Raw genomic sequence first — 25,586 nt, 5'->3', positions numbered from 1 at the left:
AAATTCATGCTTCTCACTTCATGCCACCCATTGAATTGTGAACAGTTTGCTATCCTTTCCTTAAGTTCAGCCTCCATTAATTTTTCTACCACCAATCGCTCTCGGAGGAGAGTGTGGTCTAGTGCTTAGAGCTACAGCCTCAGTACCCTGAGGTTGTGGATTCAAATCCTGCCTAGCTCCCTGTGACCCTGGGCAAGTCACTTAATCCTCCACAGCCCCAGGTAGATTAGATAGATTGTGAGCCCACCAGGACAGATGGGGAAAACACCTATAGGTAAACCACTTTGAATGTGTCTGTAAAACTCCAAAAAGGCAGTATATAAATCCCAGTCCCTTTTTGTACCTTTGCTTAATCTTTTGTAAACCGCATAGAACTTCATGGTATTGCGGTATATAAGCTGTTATTATTATTTTTATTACACTCTTATGAACAGGAATCATAATCAAGTTTTTCTATTTATTTATTTAAAACATTTATATGCCGCATATCCAGAGAACTATGCAGAGGGGATATGGTTGAGACTTTTAAAATAATAAAAGGAATCGACAAGATAGAACAGGGCAAAAAGTTATTTACGATGTCAAATGTGACTAGGACAAGAGGTCATGGACTGAAACTGAGGGAGGATAAGCCCAGGACAAATGCCAGGAAGTTCTGCTTCACACAGCGGGTGGTGGACATCTGGAACGCTCTTCCGGTGGAGATTACTGCGTAACCCACCGTCCTAGGATTTAAGGGCAAGTTAGATGCACATCTCCTCGGAAGGCAAATAGAGGGATACTGGTGACTAAGTTTTCTCCAGGTCGCACCTGGCTGGGCCTCCGCGTGAACGGATCACCGAACTTGATGGACCCAGAGTCTGATCCGGTGATGGCAGTTCTTATGTTCTTATGACATAAAAACAAACATTCATAAAAGTTACATAAACAGGACAAAAATCACATTCCCTAATACAATCTATTCTTCATCATACAGAATAAGAACAGTAAAACAATTCTACGACTTTAAACCTGAGAAGGCCTTTGAAAATAGAAGCCCTTCACATTCTTACGAAAAGATATGAAGGACGAGATCTCTTGAACAGTGTCTGGGTTCTCCATAATTGCGGGACCAGCACTCTAAAGATACGGGAGCCACTCAAGACTCAGTGGACCCACCAGAACCATGGAATTCCTTTCGTATCTTGGGATGCGTCGTCACCTGGCCCCACGTTTCGGATTTGCTGCCTTATGAATGGTGTGGTATCTCTCCCATTCTCTTACGTATCCTTGCTGACCTCTTCAAAGTTATTTTTCAATGAAGATCAAATCTAGTATTGAGGCATCTCTGCTTTCTCACTGTCACCCTTCAAACACTGCTGGCTGTTCGTTCAGCCTTAGGACACCAACCTCTACACTTTCCCTTTTCTTTGACTTAGGGGCCTTTTCCACCAACAGCATTTTTCTGTTTTGGTTCAGTCTATTATATCAGCCCGGTTGGATTATTGCAAATCAGTTTAACTAAGACCTCCAAAGATCCTCCAAGTTATTGGCATTGGAGGACTCAATTCCATCGTTTAATTTTATTTGAGGTTTTGGAGGTTTGTAAATTTCCTAAAAGAACACGTTTATTTTTAAAAATCTGGGACCCTTATATACAAAAATTATCCTCGAAAGCAAGAAATATGATTCTTAATACTTTATATTAAATTTAAGTAAATGTTTTTAATATTTTTATTCATTTGATATTTCATGTCACCTTTCATTCTAGGGTAGGGAGGGAAATAGGAATGATGATTTTAATATATGTTAAATTACTTGAAATGTCTTTCTGTTTAATTCATTTATTATAATATAATAATAAAAATAATCTAAAGTAATAAGGGGGATGTAGGGGAAAATAGATTGGATATTTAAAATATATTTTGGAGGAATGATAAAATATGTATTCAAATGGGTTTTCTTTTTAATGAATTTTATTGTAATGAATATCTCTTTGTATCATTTTATTGTATATCTATTTGGACTCCAACTGATACAGAATAAGTAAGTTTTGATCATGTGTCTCCTCTGCTTCTAAATCTTCACCGGCTTCCTGTCCACCTCAGGATTCGTTTCAAATGTGTCTGTATCCTGTCTGGTATCTTTGCTCCTCTTGTCCCTCAATCTTGGAACGCTCATAGATCTTGTCTTGCGAGAAGCCCCCAACAATTCAAGTTTTCCTTTCCCTCAGCCAAGGGAATAAAAGCAACTGGAAAAGTTAGTCAATCTCTTCTTTTCAAACTAACAGAATTATGGAGTGGAATCCCCCTTACTTTAAGGGTCAGTTTTTTCACAATTCATTTTGGAAATCACTCTTAGCCTTTTTTCTTTGTTTGGTGATGACCCGATATACAAAGCTAAGTTTGAATTAAGTTCATTTTACCTGAAAAAGTCTTGTCATCTCCATTAACTTCTTCTTCCAATTGTGCATTTCTCTCGCGCTCTCTCTTTCAGCTTAGCCATTTCATTTATCACATTTCTGGTCTAGGCAATAAGATGCCAAATCCAAAACCAGGACTCGTCATTGAAACAACCAAAGAAATCACAGATCTTCTCCCAGTGTCAGGTCTTTTCTAGTTATTTCTTGTCTCTCCCCCCACCCTATGGGAGTGAACCAGATTGTTTGTGTGTGTTCTGTATAGTGAAGTGAGGCTCTTACGTTTGAACTGCTAATTTTTCTTTGAGTCAAGTCAATTCCTTTTTTTGCCGAAGACAAATGGCATCAACTCTTAAGCTCCCAGATTGTCTGCATTAGGGACTAAGTCACTTAGCTCATATTGTTTTGAAATCGCAAAATTCAAAATGTATTAAGTACTAGTCAAAGTTTTCTTTGCAGGCAGATAGCTCCTAGGAAAAAGGCTTCCCGATTCACGGAGAATTGTTTGGGTGAAACTGAAGAGGGAAAACAACCCACGTCTGTAGCAGTTAATTAGTTTAGGAAAGAAAAAGCAGTGGAAAATTTGCAGCACCTGGGACTCTCCTCCATCTTGGGCCTTCCCTCAGATCATCTTCCACCTCCTTCATCCGCAGAGAGAGGTTTCGCAAGGGCCTGACAAGCAAAACAGCAAAGCTTGTCCCCGAGACTGCAACCAGGGGTCAGTCGATAGTCCTTGCGATCCCCCCCTCCCCACATTCTGCTCACCTGTGCGCTTTCCGTTTTATGGATGCACATTAGCCCGTGCTCTGAATGTCAGTAACCATGGAAACAGCACATTTTTTCATTCAGGCTTCTCGTGACATATTGGCATTTGGTATAATTTACAGCTTTGGCAGCCAGAGCTGTTCCTTTCCCTTTAATGTTGACCATGCTAATTAATCTTGGCAGCCTGCAGATGCTGCCAGAGCTCTCTCCTCCCTCTACTCACACTCCATGTGAAGTCTTGGGGGGATTATAGTCATATATATCCTATATTAAACAGTAAAGCCCCCCCCCCTCTCCCTTTTCAACCTGAACTCTCCTGTCTCGTTCCAGCAGAAAAACTGTTGGAGCCACCACAGAGAACTTCCAACTCATTCCATCTATCTCTGCTCCGGGGAACCCATCCAGCCCACCCCCTCCTTTATTGTTTCAATAGCCCCCAGTACCCAGTGACACAACAGGGCCAAGAGTGTCCTTTCTCCTCGTTTAAAATGGGGCTTGCCCTGTTGTCGTCTTCAGGGTCACAAGTCAGTCTGGAAAACACCCTCCAGGGATTCAAGACAAAGTTAGACAAGTTCCTGCTGAACCAGAACGTACGCAGGTGAGGTTGGACTCATTTAGAGCATTGGTCTTTGACCTGGGGGCCGCCACGTGAGCGGAGTGCTGTGCACGATGGACCACTGGTCTGACCCAGCAGTGGCAATTCTTATGTTGTCAGGATTTACTTCTTGAGATTCCAGATTTGATTCCTTTACACCAGGGGTCTCAAAGTCCCTCCTTGAGGGCCGCAATCCAGTAGGGTTTTCAGGATTTCCCCAATGAATATGCATGAGATCTATGTGTATGCACTGCTTTCAATGCATATTCATTGGGGAAATCCTGAAAACCCGACTGGATTGCGGCCCTCAAGGAGGGACTTTGAGATCCCTGCTTTACACTGCCAGTGCAGAAAGCGGGTTCCATGAGCTAGAGCAGGGGTAGGCAATTCCGGTCCTCGAGAGCCACAGGCAGGTCAGGTTTTCAGGATATCCGCATCATCTCCTAGAATGGAGCTCAGACAAGACAGAAGTTTTTGATCTGAATAAACTAAAATTATTAGTCAAAGATTTTCTGTTATCTGTTAAATAAGATTCCCTATCAGCTGATGAACAAGGAAGCAGTGCATGCAAATCCATCTCATACATATTCATTGTGGATATCCTGAAAACCTGACCTGTCTGTGGCTCTCGAGGACCGGAGCTACAGGGAAGGCATGCAAATAGATCTCATTCCTATGCAGTGTGGATATCCCCAAAGACAGACTGGTTTATTCAGCGCTCTTAAGGACTGAATTTGGAAACTACAGAACTAAAACTCTTCTCTCTGAGACCTCCGTGGTTAGTCCATTCCGCCATGTGCTGGATTAAGTACAGAGCTCTGCCAGGCGTTGCGTTTTTCACGGGTTGTCATGGTTACTGGGCAGGCTGCGATTCCCCCAGTTTCTCTGTGATTTATGCCCGTGTTCAGTGATCCCGTTCCATTCCTACCGACCTGGAAATCGTCTCTAGCAAGTGCAATTCTGAGGATTGTTTTTACACTGCCTCCATATTCATTTGGAATGAAGATTTGCATACCAAGGAAGAATTTTCTCAGAGCCTCATCCCACTTTCTTGTATCCCTGATCATTTTCCACAGCTTGCTCCTGGAACACAAGTAAGCCAGAAAGAGAGACAAGATCTCAACTGCTACTACTAATCATTTCTATAGCGCTAGTAGACATACAAGGGGTGCAGAAAAATTCTCATCTCAGCCAAGAAGAGAAGGACGTGGATATGGTTCCATCAATGATCTAAAATAGTGTCAAAACAGAGAATTGGCACTTCATGAAATCAAATAAGACTCTTTTCAGCTACAGTAGCAAAATAATGCTCAGAATTTAGGATGTTGGTTGGTTGGGCTGAGAACTTTTCAGTTCATACACAGTGCTGAACATCAAAACACAGAAGAGACAGTCCCTGCTCCAAAGAGCTTACCATCTAGTCAAGAAGGTGCATCAATACACAGGGCTCAGGTGGGGGAATTACAGAGGGATGGATAAGACAGATATTGGGGCTTAGAAGGAGGGTTGGGGGTTGGAATTGAAGCAGCTTCAAAGTAGGCTTGAACTTGAGATTTGAAGACTGCCAGAGATGGAGCCTGAGGTATCGAGTCAGGATTCCGGAATGTTGTTATTCTTTGAGATTCCAGAATGTTCCTATTATTTGGAATCCCCCAAGAGTTGCAACATTCCATGCTAATACTACTGATCATTTCTATAGATGTACATCAAAACCTAGAAGAGACAGTCCCTGCTCCAAAGAGCTTACAATCTAGTCAAGAAGGCGCATCAATACACAGGGCTCAGGTGGGGGAATTACAGAGGGAAGGATTAGACAGATATTGGGGCTTAGAAGGTGGGTTGGAGTTGGGAACTGAAGCAGCTTCAAAGAAGGGGGTTTTGAGGATGGATTAGAAGACTGCCAGAGACGGAGCTTTACGTTCCGAGTAGGGGGTTTATTCCAGGCCTGTGGTGCAGCAGAGTAGAAGGGACAGAGTCTGGAGTTGGCTGTAGAGGAGAAAGGTACGGATAAGAGACTTATCCAATGAGCAGAGTGCACAGGGGAGGGGAGTGGGGGGGGGGTGTAGGGAGAGAAGAGAGATACTGAGGAGCTGCTGAGTGAATACACCTGTAGGTCATTAAGAGGAGTTTAAACTGTAGGTGGAGATTGATGAGGAGAGTCTCCTGAAGAGGCCCTATAAGAGCAGTCTTGATTCTTTGCCACTGGATTGTTTATCTTCTAGAGATCCAGAGAAAAGAATCTTTTAAATAGAAACATAGGAACTAAGAGCAAGTGAAGACCTATAGGGCCTATCCACACTGACTAATAAGCTCTACAATTCCTTCCTCTCCCTTAGACACCCTCTGTGCTTTCTTGAATTCAGATATAGTCATTTTCATCAGCTCCATTGGGTGGCTGTTCCACATATCCAGCACCTTTTCCATACATATGTATGTCCTTACGTTACTTCTCAGTCTATCCCCTTTCACCTTCATCCTCTGCCCCTTCATTCCAGAGCTTCCCTTCAGTTGAAAGAGACTTGTCTCCTGTGCATTTGTGTTTAATGTTTAATAAACTTGATATACCACACAATTCAAATCAGGTCAAGGTGATTTACAGAGCAAATAGTATATAGCAAGCAATAGGTGGAGAATGTGGTGAAGTCATTTAACTTAGCAGGGTTTAAAAAAGGTTTGGACAATTTCCTAAAAGGGAAGCCCGTAGGCTATTATTGAGATGGACTTGGGGGAAATCCACTGCTTATTCCAAGGATAAGAAGCATAAAATCTGTTTTACTATTTGGGATCTAGATAGGTATTTGGGACCTGGGTTGGCCACTGTTGGAAACATGATACTGAGCTTGATGGATTCTTATGTTCTCTATTGCTAGACACATTCATGCAGGATGCAGTTACACATATCCTTACCAGTAATGCAGGCATCTTCAAAGCTTGAGAATGGCACGGTGACAAAATTCATCACCGTTCCTGTCCTTGCGGATAACCATGGGAAACCATCCTGTGTCATTCTTTAGTGTCTATCTCAACCTCAGTTCTTTAATCCAAGGCTTGAGGGTCAGTGGCTGGGCCCATTCATAGAACATAGAAAGATGATGGCAGATAAAGGCCAAATGGCCCATCAAGTCTGTCTGTCTGCAGTAACAATTATCTCTTCCTCTCTCTAAGAGATCCCATTCATACTCTGATTCTTCCCTCTCTCCTTAAAGAATGACATGGAGATGGTTTACAGGGACGCTGATGAATTTTGTCACCCTGTCATTCCCAGGCTTGAAGCATAGGCCACCCCCCCCACCCTCCCCACCCCTAATCAAGGTGCTTTGGAAGACTCATTTCTTTGTTGTTGTATTTGGTGAACTGCTTAAAAGACAATTCTTCCCTCCATGGCAGGGGCAGTCTATTTCAAAGGGCAAGGCCCAGTCAGAAAAGAGCACTCCGATGAGTAGTAGAAATGGAGGTATTTAAATATGTCTGTCATATCTCACTTCTCTCACCTTTCTCTTAAAGTATACATATTGAGATTTCTAAATCTGTCCCCATATGCTTTATAAAGAAGACCACTAACCATTTTAGCAGACATCCTCTGGAACAACTTCATCCATCCTTTTTATATCCTTCCAAAGATGTAGTGTTTACTGTCTGGAAATGAAGTCTTACCAGAGTTTTATACAGAGGCATGATCATCTTTTTTGCTGCAGTCCATTCCAGTCCCTATGCAACCAGACCAAGAACTGATCCTTGGCAACGTCCTTTTCCTCAGAATATGGACCACATCTGCCCTTCTCCAGTCTTCCAGAAACACTCCCATCTCTAGAGAAGCACTGAAAAGGTCAGACAGCAGGGCTACCAGAACTTCTCTAAGTACCTTTAGACAACTCGGATGCATCCCATCTGGCCCCATTGCTTTTCTACCATAGTCTTCTGAAAACTGTCCAGATTTTAACCCACCCAAAACACACCCTTGCGATTTAGACAAACGTCCCAATTTGGAATTTCAAAAATTGCAACTTAGATGCTTTTGCAAGAAAAACGTTCATCTGCCACTTTGTGCCACTTGTGAGAAGTTTTTCTCTTTTGAAAATTAGTACCAAAGTGTATAGGACAGGAACGACACTATTACTGCTTCTCAACTCAGAGATGCTCTTTCCCACATGACATCCGAGTCACTGGTCTTACTATCTTCTCACATTCTCTGGTGGTTCAAACTGATATACCCGAGACTCTAAACAATTAATTTTGCCAGTCTGGAAAATAATCATTCCTTGAGTGAAACAATTATCCAGTCACACATTAGAAATGTCATTTCAAGTCTAATTTTAATTTGAACTAATGAGGACTAAATGATTATACCATCCCCCTCCTTTGCTGTCACACTCTCCTTCGTAGCAGAGTGACCGGGGGAGGGATTGGATTTCGGTTCTTCCCCAGGAATGATGGCAGTTTCTGAACTTATTTTTTTTCTGGACATTCTCACTAAATAATCAAAGGTCATATTCATTAGGCAGGGCACATACTAGAAAAATGCACGAGTGAGCTCTAGAGGGGAAAAAAAAAAAATAATTCCACCCTGAGACCTAAATATTGGACAAAGCCACCAGTCAATGGTATAGTTTCTTCATCTCTTGTGTGGTGTCCAGGTGGGTCTTGACTTAAGTTAGCGACCTTCATATTCATTAAGAGACCTGCCACGTGAACTACAGCAGTGACGAGAGCCCTGGGAGCTGCCTTGATGCTCATCCCTTTCCCAGAATCTTGTCAAACAAATGCCTTTGAAATAGTTGAGACAAAGGTGACAAATGTTTTCCATTTCTTTTGCAAATGATATTTGTTTCCAAAGAGCTCGATTGAAGATGTGGGAGCTTCTCCTACGTCATCCATTAACCATGGGCCTAGGGAGCACCCCTCCTCCCCCTGGATTTTGTAGCCTGCTACTACTATTATTCCCCTCTGCTCAAACACTTTGGCCCCCATCCCTCTTGGAGAAATTTCTCCCTACAACACTGGTATTAACTCTTGCAACTCCAACTAGGCATCTACTGTATCTTTCTTTTCTTTGTAGCCTTCAACCTGGAATGTCATCATTCTTTGTCTCATGCCCAGTCATCCAGCAATTAGCTCATATGAATCCCTGTAGTTCTTAAGAACATAAGAATAGCCTTATTGGGTCAGACCAATGGTCAATCTAGCCCAGTAGCCCGCGGAGGCCAATCCAAGTCACAAGTACCTGGCAAAAACCCAAAGAATAGCAGCATTCTATGTCACCGATCCAGGGCAAGCAGTGGCTTCTCCCATGTCTTGTTCAAACCTTTTTTAAAACCAGCTTCTTCGATTCTCTATCTCCAACCTGACTGGTATTGACACTTCAACAAAACATATGTATTTTGGTTCTATCACTGTTATATGTGGTATATTGTAATCTAAGTGCTTAGTAGTTTGGATTCTAAAATTCCACAATATTTGATATATATCAAAGGGAAGTTCGAGAAGTCACATATACAGGTAAATGGACTATTTGAGAACTGCCCACACTTCATGTAGGTACAAATATTCATTGATGGTTATTTGAGTTTGTTTGACTGTTTTGATTTCAGCTACACTTTGCTGTTGAAAGAAACTGCTGCTGCTCTAGGCTGGCCTTTCGTGATGGTTGGGCCAGCCCTGTTATCAAGAAGCTGATGAAAAAGATAATTAATTGAAGAGTAGTTTCCCCTTTACTTCAAACCAGTTTGCCAAGACTCTTGGCTTGTTGGTATTGCTTTGTAGAAGCTCACTAACTTAGAAACTGAGTAAAGTTTCACACAACACATATGCATGAAATTTTGCTATTGCAAAGTGATGAATTCATGCGATACTGAGAGGACATTACCCCTGTACACACACAGACACACTTGAAAGGTGCAAGAAACTATTAATTCATAAGCCTGAGCCTTTGTTACTTCACAGGCTCAGAGAAGGGCAAAATCTTCTAGCTCAAAGGCAAAATCTTATAATGCAACAGTCTTTCTCTAGTTCTTCTGCTTCCCTGGGCTTCTCCTTAACCCACAGCTAGGAAAGATCCAGATTCACACACAGGCTTACCTTCAGCCTTTTACACATAACATCAAGTTTTGAAATAAATAACAGACCTCTCACCTTACCAGTCTTTCCCACAATCACATGAAGGCCACTCTGCTTCCAGGGCTTTTCCTCAGCCCACAGCTAGGGAAGATCTCTCCTGCTTACAGAGCTTTGGGTTTGTTTTTGTTTTTTTACTTCACGAGCCCGTGGTTTTAACCTGCTTTAAATCCGCGGGTTAAAACCACGGGCTCGCACTGCGGGGAAGGGCAGGAGAGTCGGGGCAGAGAGCAGGGCAGTCAGAAAGGACCTGAGCAACTGGTTCTCAGCAGTCGCTTATTTTTTGATCGGCCAGCCCAGTCAGTGTTCCTCATTTTTTTAGTGAATCGCTACCTGCCTACGTTTGCATGCCGTTCCCCTCATTTGCTTGCGCAGATCGGATCGGAGGTTGATCAGCACCAAGGTTAGTGAATCGGGTCAGGAAACAATTTGCCCTAGTTCCAGTACAAGTTTTTATTCTAACTCAACACATACTAGGGGGGTCTAATACCAATGTACATAATATACAGTTTACAGTTTAAATTTGTCAAGATTTTTCAACACAAGTTTTTGTCCTAATTAAGCTGAAAATTAGAACTAGGTACTATTAAACAGATACAAGTCATTCAATCTATCTTTAATATAGATTTTGTTTAAAAGCCCAGGTTTTCAATGCACTCTGAAAATCTCTGTAGGAATTTATCAGCCTTAGTTGAATTGGTCAAGAGTTCCACACTGGTGGTCTCTTACCTAAGATAATCATGGTTCTTGCATTCTGCAACTCAACATAACTTGCATCAAACAATGGCAACTACATTTCATTTCTAAATCATAGCCTCCAAGAGAGGGGGGGGGGTTAGATATTGAAGCCATGTCAAATCAGAAGGAGGTCTGGGACTTGTATACTGCCTTTTTGTAGCATTTTTCCATTTGTCTCAGTGGGATCACAATCTATCTAGTGTACCAGGGGTAGTGCAGGATTAAGTAACTTGTCCAGGGTCACAAAGAGCAGCACAGGGTTTGAACCCACAACCTCAAGGTGTTGCGGCTGTAGTTCTAACCACTATGCCACACTCTCATCCAAGATGAAACTGATGACCAGCTGGCCCATGCCATTCCCTTTGATTCTGTTCCATCTTTGCCAAATGGGGAGACAGCTTCCAAAACTTAACCTTTTCCTATTGTGTGTCCCGGATGACGGGACATTCCAAAAATGTTGTTGCCATCGTATGTCCCATGGCATGGGACATACAGTACACCTTCTATTGGGCCATTGTAGAAATGATCTGCTCTAACTATCGCTCATCCCAGGGTATGGGACAAACTTGGCGCACACCTCTAGGTCACGTGACTAGGGTGACCCTGGTCGGAGGCTTCCTAGTACGATAGGAAAAGGTTAATCCAACACTCGGCTCCTGTGCTCCCTCCCCCTCATTTTCCTAGAATGGAAAATTGAAAGGATTTCACAATATAAGGGTTTAGCTCTTTCCTTACATCCCCTTCTCTTTCTCACAGCCAATGGCCAGTTTCATAACCAGACTGACTCACAAACACAGCCAGTCACAACCGAAATCCATCTTCCTTACCAACAATGCCCTTACAAATTACACACATACTACGTTTGCCCATGTTGCCTGAATTTCTGCTCTTGGGAATGATGCATCACTGTCCACCCTCTGTGATTCAAACTGTGAAATTGCTGCCCCACTTCCATAAGAATAGCCTTACTGGGTCAGACCAATGGTCCATTTAGCCCAGCAGCCCGTCTTAACAGTGGTCAATCCAGGTCACAAGTACCTGGCAAAGCCTCCAATAGAAGCAATCCCAGGGTAAGCAGTGGCTTCCTCCATATCTACCTCAACAGTAGACTAAGGACTTCTCCCCCAGGATCTTGCCCAAACCTTTTTTTAAACCCAGCTATGCTAACCACTGTAACAACATCCTCTGGCAATGAGATGCAGAGCTTAAGTATTCTCTGAGTGAAAAAATATTTCCTCCTCCTTTTGGTTTTAAAAGGGGGGGGGGGGGGTCCCCTAGCAGCATCAGAGGAAGTTCAGAAGAATAAATGGTGGCCCCTATAGGTTCTTAACTGTAGGTTTAAGCTTGGTGGTCACCTTCTTATTAAAAATCACGCTTCTGTACTCTCAGATGCTCTTACTGAAGTAAGCTGCGACTCACTCAACACCACAGTTCATATTCGAGCATTTCTTCAGTTAAGCCCTGGCCCTCTCCGTCCATCCTCTGATTAGTACTAGAGAGGTCCATGCAGCCTAATACTCTCAAATTTAATAAAAATGCCTTTCACTGATGAGTCTTTTCCCTTGCCAGCTCCGTAATTAAATTGCAGGCTGCTGTTTGCACTCCCAGCACAGACCCTGGTGTTCGAGGAGCAAAGCGTTGCTATGGTGCCACTAAGCCCAGCACATTAGAACAAGCTACGCTGGAGCATACAGATGAGAAAAGCTACCACGGGAGTCCATTTCCATCAGGGCTCAGCACAAAAGAAAACAGTCGTTCCACCCTTCTCTATAGTACCTTTGTATCTCCAGTGAAGGCACGCTCCACTATCTTCTCTGGAGATGTTCCAGATCCTACATGGCTGTATTCTCCCATCTCCCATGTCGGTGTCTCTGTGAGATGCTCCACACCCTGCCTGGCTGTGTCTGTTGTCTGCACACTGCATATTGCCGTGTCTTCAGGCCTCTGGTGTAGATGGGCACGTCCTTCTGTCTCCTGGGGAGATGCTTGACAATACACACCACTGTGTTATTTTTTCTACCTTGTGCTGTTCATGGCAGTTGGCAGATGCTCTTGGTCTCAGGTCCTGAATATCTTCACAGTTTCTCTCTCTCGGGCTCATCTGAGAAGCAATAATTCAATACTCATTCCTGGGTCCATTTCACATGGGTAGGAGTTTGGGGTTCAGGTCATGAAGAGGTAGCCTAGTGGCTAAAACAGCAGGCTGAGAACCAGGAAAACCAGAGTTCAAATCCTGCTTCTGTTTCTTGGATAAGTTACTGTCGCCTCAGCTATAACTTAGATTCTAAATCTCCTTGTACAGGGAAGTGACTCGTGTATCTCGGTGCAACTTGCCTTGAGCCTAGAGTTAGAAAAGGTAAGTAATTCAATCCAAATAGAGAGAGGAGCTGGACTGGAATCAGAATTCAGAGCATGAATTGGAGTTTAAGCTGGAGAACATGAGCCAGAGGGGAGCTCGGTTCAGAACCAGATTTGGATTGTGGCAACAATTCTTGAGATTTTCAAATCAAGGTTTGGAGCAAAGACTGAAGCCAGACATGGACTTGTCTATGAAGTACTAGGTTGGATCCAGGAGCTATATTGGGGTATCTGGAACTGGACTTGGATCAAGAAGTAGAAGTGGAGGTTGGGTAGAGACTTGAAGCTGCAACTGAAACTGGAGCTAGGGAGCAGAGCTATGACATGAAAAAATTCACCTTAGTAGAAAGCCTCCTGGTTACTAACAACTCTCTTTTAGTCTGGTTTTGAGAAAGAGTTGAGAAAACTTCCCCCTTTTGGAAGAAGAGGGAAAGAGAACCTTTTTTCTTTATTGCCTAGGACAACTATACCTAGGGGGTATTAGTCATTTGGAAAGGGATATTGCGCTTTTCTGCACTCTTCTTCCTCTCAGCATTGCCCAGCTCCTATCACTCACTTCTTGCTAAGTCCTCCACCTTCATATCATGATTCCTTGTCTTGTGGTCTTTCTACCACCAAGTCTTGTAATAATCCAAACAGCCACCAGAACTAGTGAGGGCTGAGAGTGGTATAGAAGGCAGTAGAAAGAACGGGATTTAGAGGTAGGGTACAAGAAGTGGGAGATATGAGGTTATATATTGGTTTAATCATGGGACATGGGAAGATGAGGGGTGATAACTTGAAGGTCATCAGATTTGAGCAGTCTACAAGAGGTATGCAGGCAGATTGATAGGCTTAAAAATGATAAATCCCTGGGACCGGACGGCGTCCACCCAAGGGTAATCAAGGAACTGAAAGGGGTTATAGCTGAACTGCTTCAACTAATAGCCAATCTGTCGATCAAATCAGGAAGGAATGTTACGCCGATCTTCAAGAAAGGTTCAAGGGGAGATCCGGGAAACTACAGACCAGTGAGTCTGACTTCGATACCGGTAAAGATGGTAGAGGCGCTGATGGACACAATCTGATGAGGACCAGCCAGCACGGCTACAGCAAAGGAAGATCTTGTTTGACAAACTTACTGCACTTCTTCGAAGGAGTAAACAGGCAGATAGACAAGGGTGACCCGGTCAACATTGTATATCTGAATTTTCAGAAGGCATTCGACAAGGTTCCGCATGAACGACTACTTTGAAAAATTGTGAGCCATGGAATCGAGGGTGATATACTCACGTGGATTAAAAACTGGTTGGCAAATAGGAAACAGAGTGTGGGAGTAAATGGACAATACTCAGACTGAAAAAGCGTCATGAGTGGAGTGCCACAGGATTTGGTGCTCGGGCCAGTGCTCTTCAACATATTTATAAACAACCTGTAAATTGGTAAGATGGTGATTCAATTTACGGACGATACAAAGTTATTCAGAATAGTAAGGACATAGAAGGATTGCAAAGACCTACAATGAGACTTAAACACACTTGAGGAATGGGTTGCATGTCGGTAACAAAAATCTTATACATGAATACAGAATGTCCGGTGCAGTACTTGGAGAGACCCCCCCCCCCCCCCAGGAAAGAGACTTGGGAGTACTTGTAGACAAGTCAATGAAACCGTCCGCGCAATGCGCAGCGGCAGTGAAAAGGGCAAACAGAATGTTAGGAATGATTAAGAAGGGGATCACAAACAGATCGGAGAAGGTTATTATGCCACTGTGCCAGGCCATGGTGCGCCCCCACTGGTCGCCGTACATGAGAAAGGACATAGTACTACTCAAAAGGGTCCAGAGAAGAGCAACAAAAATGGTTAAGGGGCTGGAGGAGTTGCCGTACAATTAGAGATTAGAGAAACTGGGCCTCTTCTCCCTTGAAAAGAGGAGACTGAGAGGGGACATGATCGAAACATTCAAGATAATGAAGGGAATTGACTTAGTAGAGAAAGAGAGACTGTTCACCCTCTCCAAGGTAGGGAGAATGAGAGGATACTCTCTAAAGTTGAAAGGGGATAGATTCCATACAAACGTAAGGAAATTCTTCTTCACCAGAGAGTGGTGGAAAGCTGGAACGCTCTTCCGGAGTCTGTTATAGGGGATTCAAGACAAAGTTAGACAAGTTCCTGCTGAACCAGAACCTACGCAGGTAAGGCTAGACTCAGTTAGGGCACCGGTCTTTGACCTAAGGGCCGCCACATGAGTGGACTGCTGGGCACGATGGACCACTGGTCTGACCCAGCAGCGACGATTCTTATGTTCTTAATATATCTTGGCCTAGAATGGTTCATCGTCTGCTGGGCTCCACTGTTACATTGTAACTTGCTTGCATTTTCCAGTAAGCAAGTGGATATTTTCTTAATTCTTTCCATTGTCTCAAATTCTAGTCTTATACACATACAGAGCACAACCAGCAAGCAATGATGCCTACTCCTCTTCCTGGTGGCCCTACACTTTAGGCTGTCTCTTCTTTGGCTCTTACGTGTGCATGGGTTTACTCTCAGGGGACCGGAATCAAAAAACATAGATGTCCAAAATGCATCCTAAATCAGCCCTTGGACAATTTTAAGTTTATATTAAATTGCAGCAGTTCTGCAATGCAGCCTGTCCAGATCCATGCTACAAGTGACAGACACTCCCTTCTGCAGTAAAAACCCTTAAATTTAGCTGCATTCATTCTTTGCTGGATGCCAGAGAGAGAAACATCAGCCAGTGCCGGCAGACAGGAGACCTGGCTTGTGGCTGACAACTTTTTGGTGCTCTTGGCATCAGAACTCTCCGATTACACGGCATCAGACTTCTAGTTTCACCTCATTGGAGTTCGTGGCATTGGAACTATCTTACTTCGCCTAACTGGTGTTCGTGTCATATATTTTCTCCTTTGCTTCGTATATTTATAAAGCATCTAGTGTTTCTTATGTGTTTTCTCATCTCTTCCAAATCTTTCCTTGGATGCCACCATCTATGCTAGCTTGTCAGAAGCATGAGATTAGGGTGTTAATTTCTGTCTCTGGGTTGGCAACAACTTCTTCCAGACAGCCCCAAATTCTCTTTATATACACCACTGAAGCCAGTGTGAACATATTTATCCAACATTCAGTATTCAGGGAAGGCAGTTTCCCAGCTGTATTGGACAGTTTTTCCAGATGGGATGTTAAAGAAAAAACATTGTGAGCTTCACAGATACAAAGATGAATGATATACCAGAACAGAGATCTATGATGTGTGAGAATGAAGTAGACTTGCCCATAACACAGAGGTATGAAATAAAGAAGACCAGAAGTGGTAGATGAGATTTAATGTGGACAAGCAAAGTGATTCACATTGGGAAAAACAACCCAAATCAGTTACCAGATGCTAGGGTCCACCTTGGGGTTTAGCACGCAAGAAAAAGATCCAAGTGTCATTGTAGACAATATGATGAAACCTTCCTCCCACTGTGTGGCGGCGGCCAAAAAAGCAAACAGGATGCTAGGAATTATTTTTTTAAAGAGATGGTTAACAAGACTAAAAATGTTATAATGTCCCTGTATCACTCCATGGTGCAACCTCATCTGGAGTATTGCGTTCAATTCTGGTCTCTTTATCTCAAGAAAGATATAGTGGTGGTAGAAAAGGTTCAAAGAAGAGCAGCCAAGATGGTAAAGGGGATGGAACTCCTCTCGTATGAGGAAAGACTAAGACCGTTAGGGCTCTTCAGCTTGGAAAAAAGACGGCTGAGGGGAGATAGGATTGAAGTCTACAAAATCCTGAGTGGAATAGAACGGATGGAAGTGGATCAATTTTTCACTCCGTCAAAAATGACAAAGACTAGGGGACACTCGATGAAGTCACAGGGAAATACTCTTAAAATCAATAGGAGGAAATATTTTTTTCACTCAGAGAATAGTTGCCAGAGGCTGTGGTAAGAGTGGATAGCGTAGCTGGTTTTAAGAAAGGTTTGGACAAATTCCTGGAAGAAAAGTCCATAGTCTGTTATTGAGACAGACATGGGGGAAGCCACTGGAATGTTGCCGCTCTTTCAGTTTTGGCCAGGTACTAGTGAACTGGATTAGCCACCATGACAGGCTACTGGTTTGACGCAATAAGGTTATTCTGATGTTCTTAGATTATATACAACACTCATTTACATAAACAAGTATTTATTTGCAACATGATAAGTTATAATCAAATAGCGGAGTACACACAAATGAAGACCATAAAATAAGAACTATGCAACCAAATAGATAAATTAAGAAACATAAATTACAAAACTTAACCCCAAAAAACAAAGTATACTAATTTACCCTCCCCCCTCTTTTATGACGCTGCATTGGAGCGGTTACTGCCATGGCCAGCAATTAAAAAAAGTCTAACATGGCTTCATAAAAGGGGGTGTATAAAAAAAAAAATTATATAAATAATAATATGCATTTAAAAAATATCATGTGGCTAAATATATAAACTACAAAAAGGTACTGTCCATGTAAAAGTACTGAGCCAATAAAGCAGAACTTGTTCCCCTTATAAAATAACAGTACACAACAAACAACATGAAAACATAAGAACATAAGAGTAGACATACTGGGACAGACTGAAGTCCATCAAGTCCAGTATCCTGTTTCCAACAGTGGCCAGTCCTGGTCCCAAGTAGTAAAACAGATTTTATGCTGCTTATCCTAGGAATAAGCAGTGGATTTCCCCAAACCATCTCAATAATCGCCTATGGACTTCTCTTAGTAAATTATCGAAACCTTTTTTAAACAATAGCATGTTCCCCATAGCAACTTATTCATGTATGATCTTGAGGGATATATCCAAAAACGACTACATATGACAACTAATGCTGCCCGATTCATCGATGATTTGTTTCCCCCCAAAATTGGATTCACCGATTCACTGAACAGCCCTCCCTCTGGTGAGGACTGACTTGCCTCCAGGGCCTCCTACAGCAGCAGCAGAAGGCGGCTTTGAACAGGCTTGTTTGGGGCCTGCACCGCTGGGGCCTTCCCTCTGCCACGTCATTGATGATGCAGTGGAGGAAGGCCCTGGTGGAGCATGCCGCGAACAAGCCTGTTCAGAACCTGTGTCTGTTAGCCTTCCAAGGCCACTGCTGCTGCATTAGGAGTCCTAATGGTATGTGAGATCTCGGGGGGGGGGGGGGAGTTAAGTTATAACTAATTCAATTTAACTAAAAGCTAATTTGCTAAAGCAAAACTAAATGTACTTTCATTTCATTATAGCTTAAAGTTTTATAAATCGATATATTGGAACTGGGCATGGTCTTCCTAAGGGCGTGGCACCCTTCTTCCTCTCTGCCCCCCTGCTGTTCTCCTTGCCGCACATGCACGCCCCTTGCCTTTCCCCGTACCTTTTTTACTTCCCCGGCACGAGGTTGCTGTCCACGTCGGCATCGGCGCTCTCTCTGATGTCTCTTCCGGGACCCACACCTAGGAAGTGACGTCAAAGGGTGATCGGATACCGACGTGAGCGTGCTGCTCACACCGGAGAAGTTCAAAAGGGAAGGGGGTGAACGCGTAGTTGGAGGAGGGGCTGAGATGAAATGCTAGTCGGTGGTTGAGGCTTCGCTGCATTTGCAGTTCAAAAGGCAGCTCGGTTCTTCTCATTGGCTTTGCAGACGTTATCAGCTCCCATTCTCCCTCTTTGTTTCATGGCTCTCTGGATGTGTTCAGGGACCCTAAAGATTCTGTGGCCTGAATATAGATTTCAAAGCAGACTTTGGCTGTAGCAGCCTCAAATCCATGTCACGGTCCTGCTAATATTATGAACCTCTGTCCAGTCCACAGTAGCATCACATGGCAACATCAGGTGACATTGCTTCAATGATCTCTAGAAGGAACATATTTCAAAAATATAGGTTTTTTCTTCCAGTAGCTTTTAAAATTAATAGCAACAGAACAGCTGCTGAATTAAAATGAACAATGAAGCATCAGAAGGAATCCAAGAATCGATAGCTGTCCCCACAGCAACCTCGTTCATCTGCTACGACTGTCTGAGAGGATGGCCAAGAAGGGAGAAAGAAAGGGGAGAGGAGCAGGAGAAAGAAAGTGAGAAGAGGAGGCAGCAGGAAAGAGAGAATGGGCAGATTCACTAAGGGCACGGATTGAATCCGATGAAATGAGGGCGATGGTACTCACACCCCCAACCGAGCGCCCGGATCGCTCTATAGCGATTCCAACACATGCGCAGACCATCTGTAGCCCTCCGTGCCCGGCAGAGCAGGAAACATCTTTTTTTTTTTCTTTGCAAGCCTGCGGGTTAAAACCACGGGCTTGCACTGCGGGGAAGGGCAGGAGAGTCGGGTGGCAGGAGAGATTTGGGGCGAGAGCAGGAGATGGGGCAGAGAGCAGAGAAGCCGGACAGAGAGCAGGGCGGCAGAAGGCAGGGCAGTCGGAAAGGACCTGAGCGACTGGTCCTCAGCAGTCGTTTAGTTTTGATTGGTCAGTCCCTCTTTTTTTTTTTGTGAATTGCTGCCTGTCTACATTTGAATGCCATTCCCCCTCATTTGCATGCGCGGATTAGAGGATGATTGGGACAGAGGTTAGTGAATCATTCCTATTGGTTTCCTCCCCGTTTCTGACCCTTCTTGCTCCCTCCAATTTTGCAACTTTCTTCTCATGTAGGGGGCCACAGAGCCACATAGAGCATGCCCAGTACTGTTGGCTCCACCTTCTTCTACATGCAGGAAGCAATGACTATTTATTTAGCCCGTCCTCCTAAAGGGTTACAAGAGAACATTCATAATATGAGTAGGACAAATTTTAGTGAGAAATACACACTTTACAGCATGGACAATGGGGTTTCGATTATAGCATTTACAGTATAGACATAACATGCAGACTTAGTGGACATAGGGTGGTTTATATTGCAGCATTTTTGGTGTAGATATGACATGGAGGTGAAATAACTTTGCAGGTGGGTGCATCTTTGTTGTCAGAGAATTTGGTAGTAATTCAGGTTATATTTGCGGTGGCATGCGAGTTTTAGCGAGATTCCGTTTGGTGTCTTTCAGATCTATCCATCAGTGGTGTAGACGCGGGTCGTTAAGGAGCTGGGTTTGTAAAGAAGAAAGTTTTCACGGCTTTTCTGAAGTTCCAAAGACTGACTAGAGGGAGAAGAGGCAATAGAAACTGGCAGTATTGGGTCAATCTTAGATGGGTTATTTTATTAAAATCTATGAGATTTGGTTAGTGGGCCAGGGCCAGCATATACTGGGAGGTTACTCCTCTGACACACAATATCAATCCAGGCCAGAATTAGTTTTCTGGACCAACCGACTTTACTTAAAATATTTTTTAAGGAAAAGGACAAAATATCAACAATAATACTGGTAATACTATTAGGCAGAAGCACATTGTAAGAATGATCTCAAACTACAAATAGTCTCTGATCTGCTTCAGGGCTCTCTACTCCTAGACATCTCCTAACAATAGGCTAGAGCCTCAAAAATTAGCGTTAAAAACCGGCGGGCCACTGTCGCAGCCGTTATAGTACCAATTTAAAAAAACGAGCCATTCTCCAAAAAACACTCATGCAAATGAGATTGGCAGAGAGTAACGAAAATTTGTTAAATTTGCATGTGCCTATCACTGGTGATAAACGCAAAAAAAAACCCAAAACACCCAACAAATCAAGCCACTGAAGTTAAGCAACACCCTATCTGGTAGCAGGAGAGATGCCCACTCTGTCCCGCCACCATGCAAACCCCACCCACCCCCCCATGCCTCTAATAACCCCCACTCTCTCCCCCTTACCACCGGGGAGGGGCCTCTGATTGGCCCAGGTTGTTTAAGGTCCCTCCTTTGGGTGGGGCCTTATGCATCTGGGCCAATCAGAGCCTTAGGCTCCTCGTCAATGAATCTGGTGGTGGGAGAGAGTGGGCATCTCTCTCGCTGCCAGAGGGGGGGGGAGTGTTGTTTGCAGTATGAGAGAGTGGGCATCTCTCCTGCTGCTAAGGGGATGTTGAGGGGTGTGTTGCTTAGCGGCGGGAGAGAGTGGGCATCTCTCCTGTTGTTGGGTGGAGGGTTGCTAGACTTCGGTTGCTTGATATGGCTATAATAGACGCACTCAAAAAGCATGCTTTTACCACTCCCACTAAAAAAACAAAAGGCTATATAATTTGAGAATCGTGTAATTTTTATTTTTTTCATTAGCCACAGTCAAAACACATGCCCACAAGATGCACTTTTAACTGTGCTGGCACTGGACTGGCACCCCCGGACTAGTGGCTGGTTTTTGTTGCCAAAATCTTGACGCCGCTCTTGGAGAATGACTTGGTGATGTTTAAGAATCCACCGGAGTGCTCATTTCAATATTCAAGAGCCCATTTGCATGTCAGTGTCGGAGACTGCTAGATAAGCCGTTTTGATAATCCGCCACTAAAATGCAGTCTGGAACCTGTTTAGCGACCGCGTTAAAGGCAACCTTAAGTTTTGAGAATCTGGTCCAAAGTCTTTTACCACTGGACCCTCTCTAGGCTGATTCTTCCCCAGATGGGAGCTTCTCTGTGGATCCCAGGGACTGTTTCTTCTTCCATCTCTAATCCTCATCCCTTGCTTCTCAGGGCCAGATTTTCTGGGGCATCTCCAGTTCTCCTAGGACCACTTTCTGCTCCTTGTTTGTCCAGACAAAATGGCTGCACTAGCCAAGGAACCTTTTCCCTTTACTATATGGTCTGATGGCCAAGGAAGGCAGGACTGGGGTTATATACATCAGTCGCAGGTTCCCTCCAAAAGGATCTCCTCTCTTCCTGTTCAGGACAGCCCTTCGCACGCGTGTGTATGTGTAAAGGGGGGTGGGTGGGAAAGTTCAGTTTAATAGTTTATCAGAATGGTGTACAATATTAAATAATAATTTTATTGTATTTTTTTTTATTACAATTACAATTAAAAACAACTATTACCATCAGAGAGAAAAAGAAAGAGAATGGCTGATATCACTTTAATACTTCCTTTCAATTACCTTCTCAAATATTTAACTTGCTTTTAAACTATCCAATCGGCAACCCCTTCCAGAGGAGCAATAGGCCAACACTGAAGGGGCAGATAAAGAAGCAGGGGTCAGGGAAAGGCAGAGAGCCAACTTTTGGGGAAACAAAAGCCAGTCAGCTAGGGTCACAGGATTTATACTTCACCTTTCTTAATTTCTGCCTTTATCTGTAAGGAACATATTCGTAGCCTAGATCAGGTCTTTATCTTATCAGAGATGAATGATACAATGTCTGACATTTTCCCTCCCTTCCTAATATTGGTCATTATTTTCTTTCAGAAACATCCTCGAAAGGAGAACCCGAAGAGTAAAATGAATGCACCTAGAAGGGGAAGAAAGATTTTTCACTAATGTACTTAACCCTTCACACCCCTGGATGGATTCTAACTTCCTTGGTAGGTGGCATCTACCACCTCTTTGGCTGAGGCCCTGAGCAGCAACTTGTCAGACTCTCTCCATGCATAGACCTGTATGTTCCTGTGCTGTGTCCCTGCCTCAGATGAAGGCTGGTTGGGTGATGAAATTCTTTCACATGGCTCTGCTACTGGTCTGGCTAGCTGCTGCAGTGGCTATTCCAGCAGTGCCATGGAAAGTTCAGTGTCCATCACAGTGTGTGTGCCAGATCAGACCATGGTACACACCCAGGTCTGTGTACCGGGAGGCCAATACTGTGGATTGCAATGACCTATTCATCTCTACCATCCCTCAAAGCTTACCAGCTGGGACCCAAACGCTGCTGCTCCAAAGTAATAACATTGCCAGGGTGGAGCACAGCGAGCTTGGCTACTTGCCGAACCTAACTGAGTTGGATCTGTCCCAGAACAGCTTCTCTGACATTGGGGACTTCAGGCTGGAGAGCATGCCTCAGCTGTTAAGTCTACATCTGGAGGAAAACCAGTTCTCCAAGCTCCCTGACAACAGCTTCTCAAGTCTGCTCCACCTTCAGGAGCTGTATCTGAACCACAACCAACTGTATCACATAGCCCCCAGAGCATTTATGGGCCTCAGGAACCTTCTAAGGCTTCATCTCAATTCTAATTTGCTAAGAACTGTGGACAGCCGCTGGTTCCAAGTGCTACCCAACCTGGAGATTCTCATGATTGGGGGCAACAAGGTGGATGCTATCTTAGACATGAACTTCAGACCATTATCTAACCTGAGAAGCTTAGTATTGGCAGGGATGAATTTGAGGGAGATCTCAGACTATGCCCTGGAGGGGCTGAAGAGCTTGGAGAGTCTTTCTTTTTATGATAACAAGCTGGTGGAGGTTCCCAAAAGGGCTCTGCAGCAAGTCCCAGGCCTTAAATTCCTGGATCTTAATAAGAATCCACTGCAAAGGATTCAACAGCGCGATTTCCTCAACATGAGGCATCTCAAAGAGTTAGGCCTCAACAATATGGAGGAGCTGGTGGCCATAGACAAGTTTGCCTTGTTCAATCTTCCTGAGCTGACAAAGCTAGAAGTCACTAATAATCCCAAACTGTCTTTCATCCATCCCAACGCATTTCACCACCTGCCTCAGATGGAAACTCTGATGCTCAACAACAATGCGCTGAGTGCTTTGCACAAGCAGACGGTAGAGTCTTTACCCAATCTGCAAGAGATCAGCCTCCACAGCAATCCCATCCATTGCGACTGCATCATTCGCTGGGTCAACACAACAGAGAACCACATCCGTTTCATAGAGCCCCAGTCCATGTTGTGCACTGAGCCCCCTGAGCTGAAGCAGCAGCATATCCGTGATATTCCTCTCCAGGACATGACGGATCGCTGCCTACCACTCATATCCAGGCAGAGCTTTTTGTCTCGCACGGAGGTAGCTGTGGGAGAGACCGTAACACTGCACTGTCGAGCCATGGCAGAGCCCGAGCCCGAGATCTACTGGGTCACACCTTTTGGAACAAAGTTGCTACCATACAGAGAGGATGGGAAGTATAAGGTGTATCCTGAGGGGACGCTGGAAATACAGCAGATCACAGTGAGGGAAGCTGGGCTTTATACCTGTGTTGCTCAGAATCTTGTTGGAACCGACACTAAGGCCATCACGATCGCCGTGAACAGTTCATTCCCACATAGTGAGAACAGTGTCCAACTCCATATGGTCGAAGTCCAGGCATACCATATTTTCCTTGCCTGGAAGCCTCGTCTAAACACTGTTGCAACCAACCTTACCTGGGCCAGCTTGTCTGACCATGCCAATATGGAAATTACCAGCATGGCCAGAATCCCTGTGGGTCTCCATACCTACAATATAACTAGGCTGCAGCAGGGCATGCAATACTGGGCTTGCCTGCACGTGGCTTTCGTGGATGGGCAGAGGAAGGTGGCATGTGTAAGTGCTAGAACTAAAGAGACCAGCTTCCAGCAGTGGTCCCTGGAAAGTGGACACAGTGTCTTGAAGGCTCTGATTCTTTGCATTCTGATGCTCTCGGTTACTTTAATTGGTCACTACAGTTTCAGCTCTTGGAGACCTCAGCAGCCAGGTCCAGAAAGACTGCTGCCATTTTGCAAGCCAGGCTCCTTGGTGCGGATAGTACATCCCCCCTTCATACAACACTTGGACCCTGAAGACACAAAGGGGGAACAGTCTCTATCCATTAAGGTTCAGGCTCCACCACTCGATTTGTGAAGGTCAACACAGTACTTTGGGACAGGGATTTGGGAAAAGCAAGCAAAGCTTATTTTTTTACCAAATTATAGATTAACAGACATCATGGAAAGAGGCTGATGGAAGGTGATCTGGACAGTGTACACTGATGCCAGCTCTCAACTCGCTGCTGCTGGGAAGAGCTCCACAGAAGCTTGGGGAGGAAGGTGCCGAGTCACTGCAGAAACTGGGGCAAGGAGTGTTCTTGAGGCTGTGGGAGTACTTGAGTGTATGTTTGTGTGTTGGGGGTGGAGAGAGGAGGAGGAGGAAAATAAAGTCTAGTACCGAGACTGGGGGTAAATACTGAGTATAATGAGGGTAGAGTTCCTCAGAGTTAATGCAGAGGCTGGGAAGCAGGTGCCTGTCTGGGGAGTGGGGGCTGGCCAAGTGTGTTTGTCAGAGATGAAGGAGGGGAACAAAAGAGCCCGAGTCAGTGCTGAGAACAGACTGTAGTGGAAGAAACAGAGGGAGGGACACACATAAACACTGCAATAATGACACAGTGGGATCTATCTCTGTCTCCATCCCTGCAAGCTCTGTCCTTATCTGCACAAGTTTTAAACACCTATGATGTTAAAGTGTTTGAAGCTTGTGAAGATGAGGACAGAACGGGGATGGATAAAGATCCCTTGGGGACAGGGACAAATTTGTCCCCATGTCATGCTCTACTTGGGAGAACAGTATAGAAAACTGACTAAATAAATAGTGTGAAAAGTTTCAGCCTCTGAATACAGAGCAGGTATTGTGACATCATAATGCCTCATTCCACCATAAGTGATGTCACAATGGCTTCATTGTCCTAGACTTGGCTCACTTTTACATTTTGATTTCTAGAGTGGTGCAGTATAGAGAATAACATGAGGACAAATTTTTCCCCGTCCCATCCCCGTGAGTTTTGTCGCTGTCCCTAATCCCGCCCCATTCCTTTAAGCTCTGCCTTAACCGCACAAGCCTTGAACAC

The 25,586-nt window shown here is 44.2% G+C and overlaps 1 protein-coding gene across 1 annotated transcript in view; it reads left to right on the top strand.

The window, feature by feature from the left end:
- Nucleotides 1-25,370, top strand: part of LRRN2 (leucine rich repeat neuronal 2) — a 30,289-nt gene extending 4,919 nt beyond the window's left edge. The window contains exon 2 of the mRNA XM_033918864.1: nucleotides 22,258-25,370. Coding sequence (XP_033774755.1) covers nucleotides 22,436-24,607 — 2,172 coding nt within the window. The 5' untranslated portion in view covers nucleotides 22,258-22,435 and the 3' untranslated portion in view covers nucleotides 24,608-25,370. The remainder of the gene's footprint in view (nucleotides 1-22,257) is intronic.
- The last annotated feature ends 216 nt before the right edge of the window (nucleotides 25,371-25,586 follow it).

Source organism: Geotrypetes seraphini, chromosome 13 (genome assembly GCF_902459505.1).
Source record: "Geotrypetes seraphini chromosome 13, aGeoSer1.1, whole genome shotgun sequence".
NCBI lineage: Eukaryota > Metazoa > Chordata > Amphibia > Gymnophiona > Dermophiidae > Geotrypetes > Geotrypetes seraphini.
This window is presented reverse-complemented; position numbering and strand designations above follow the sequence as displayed.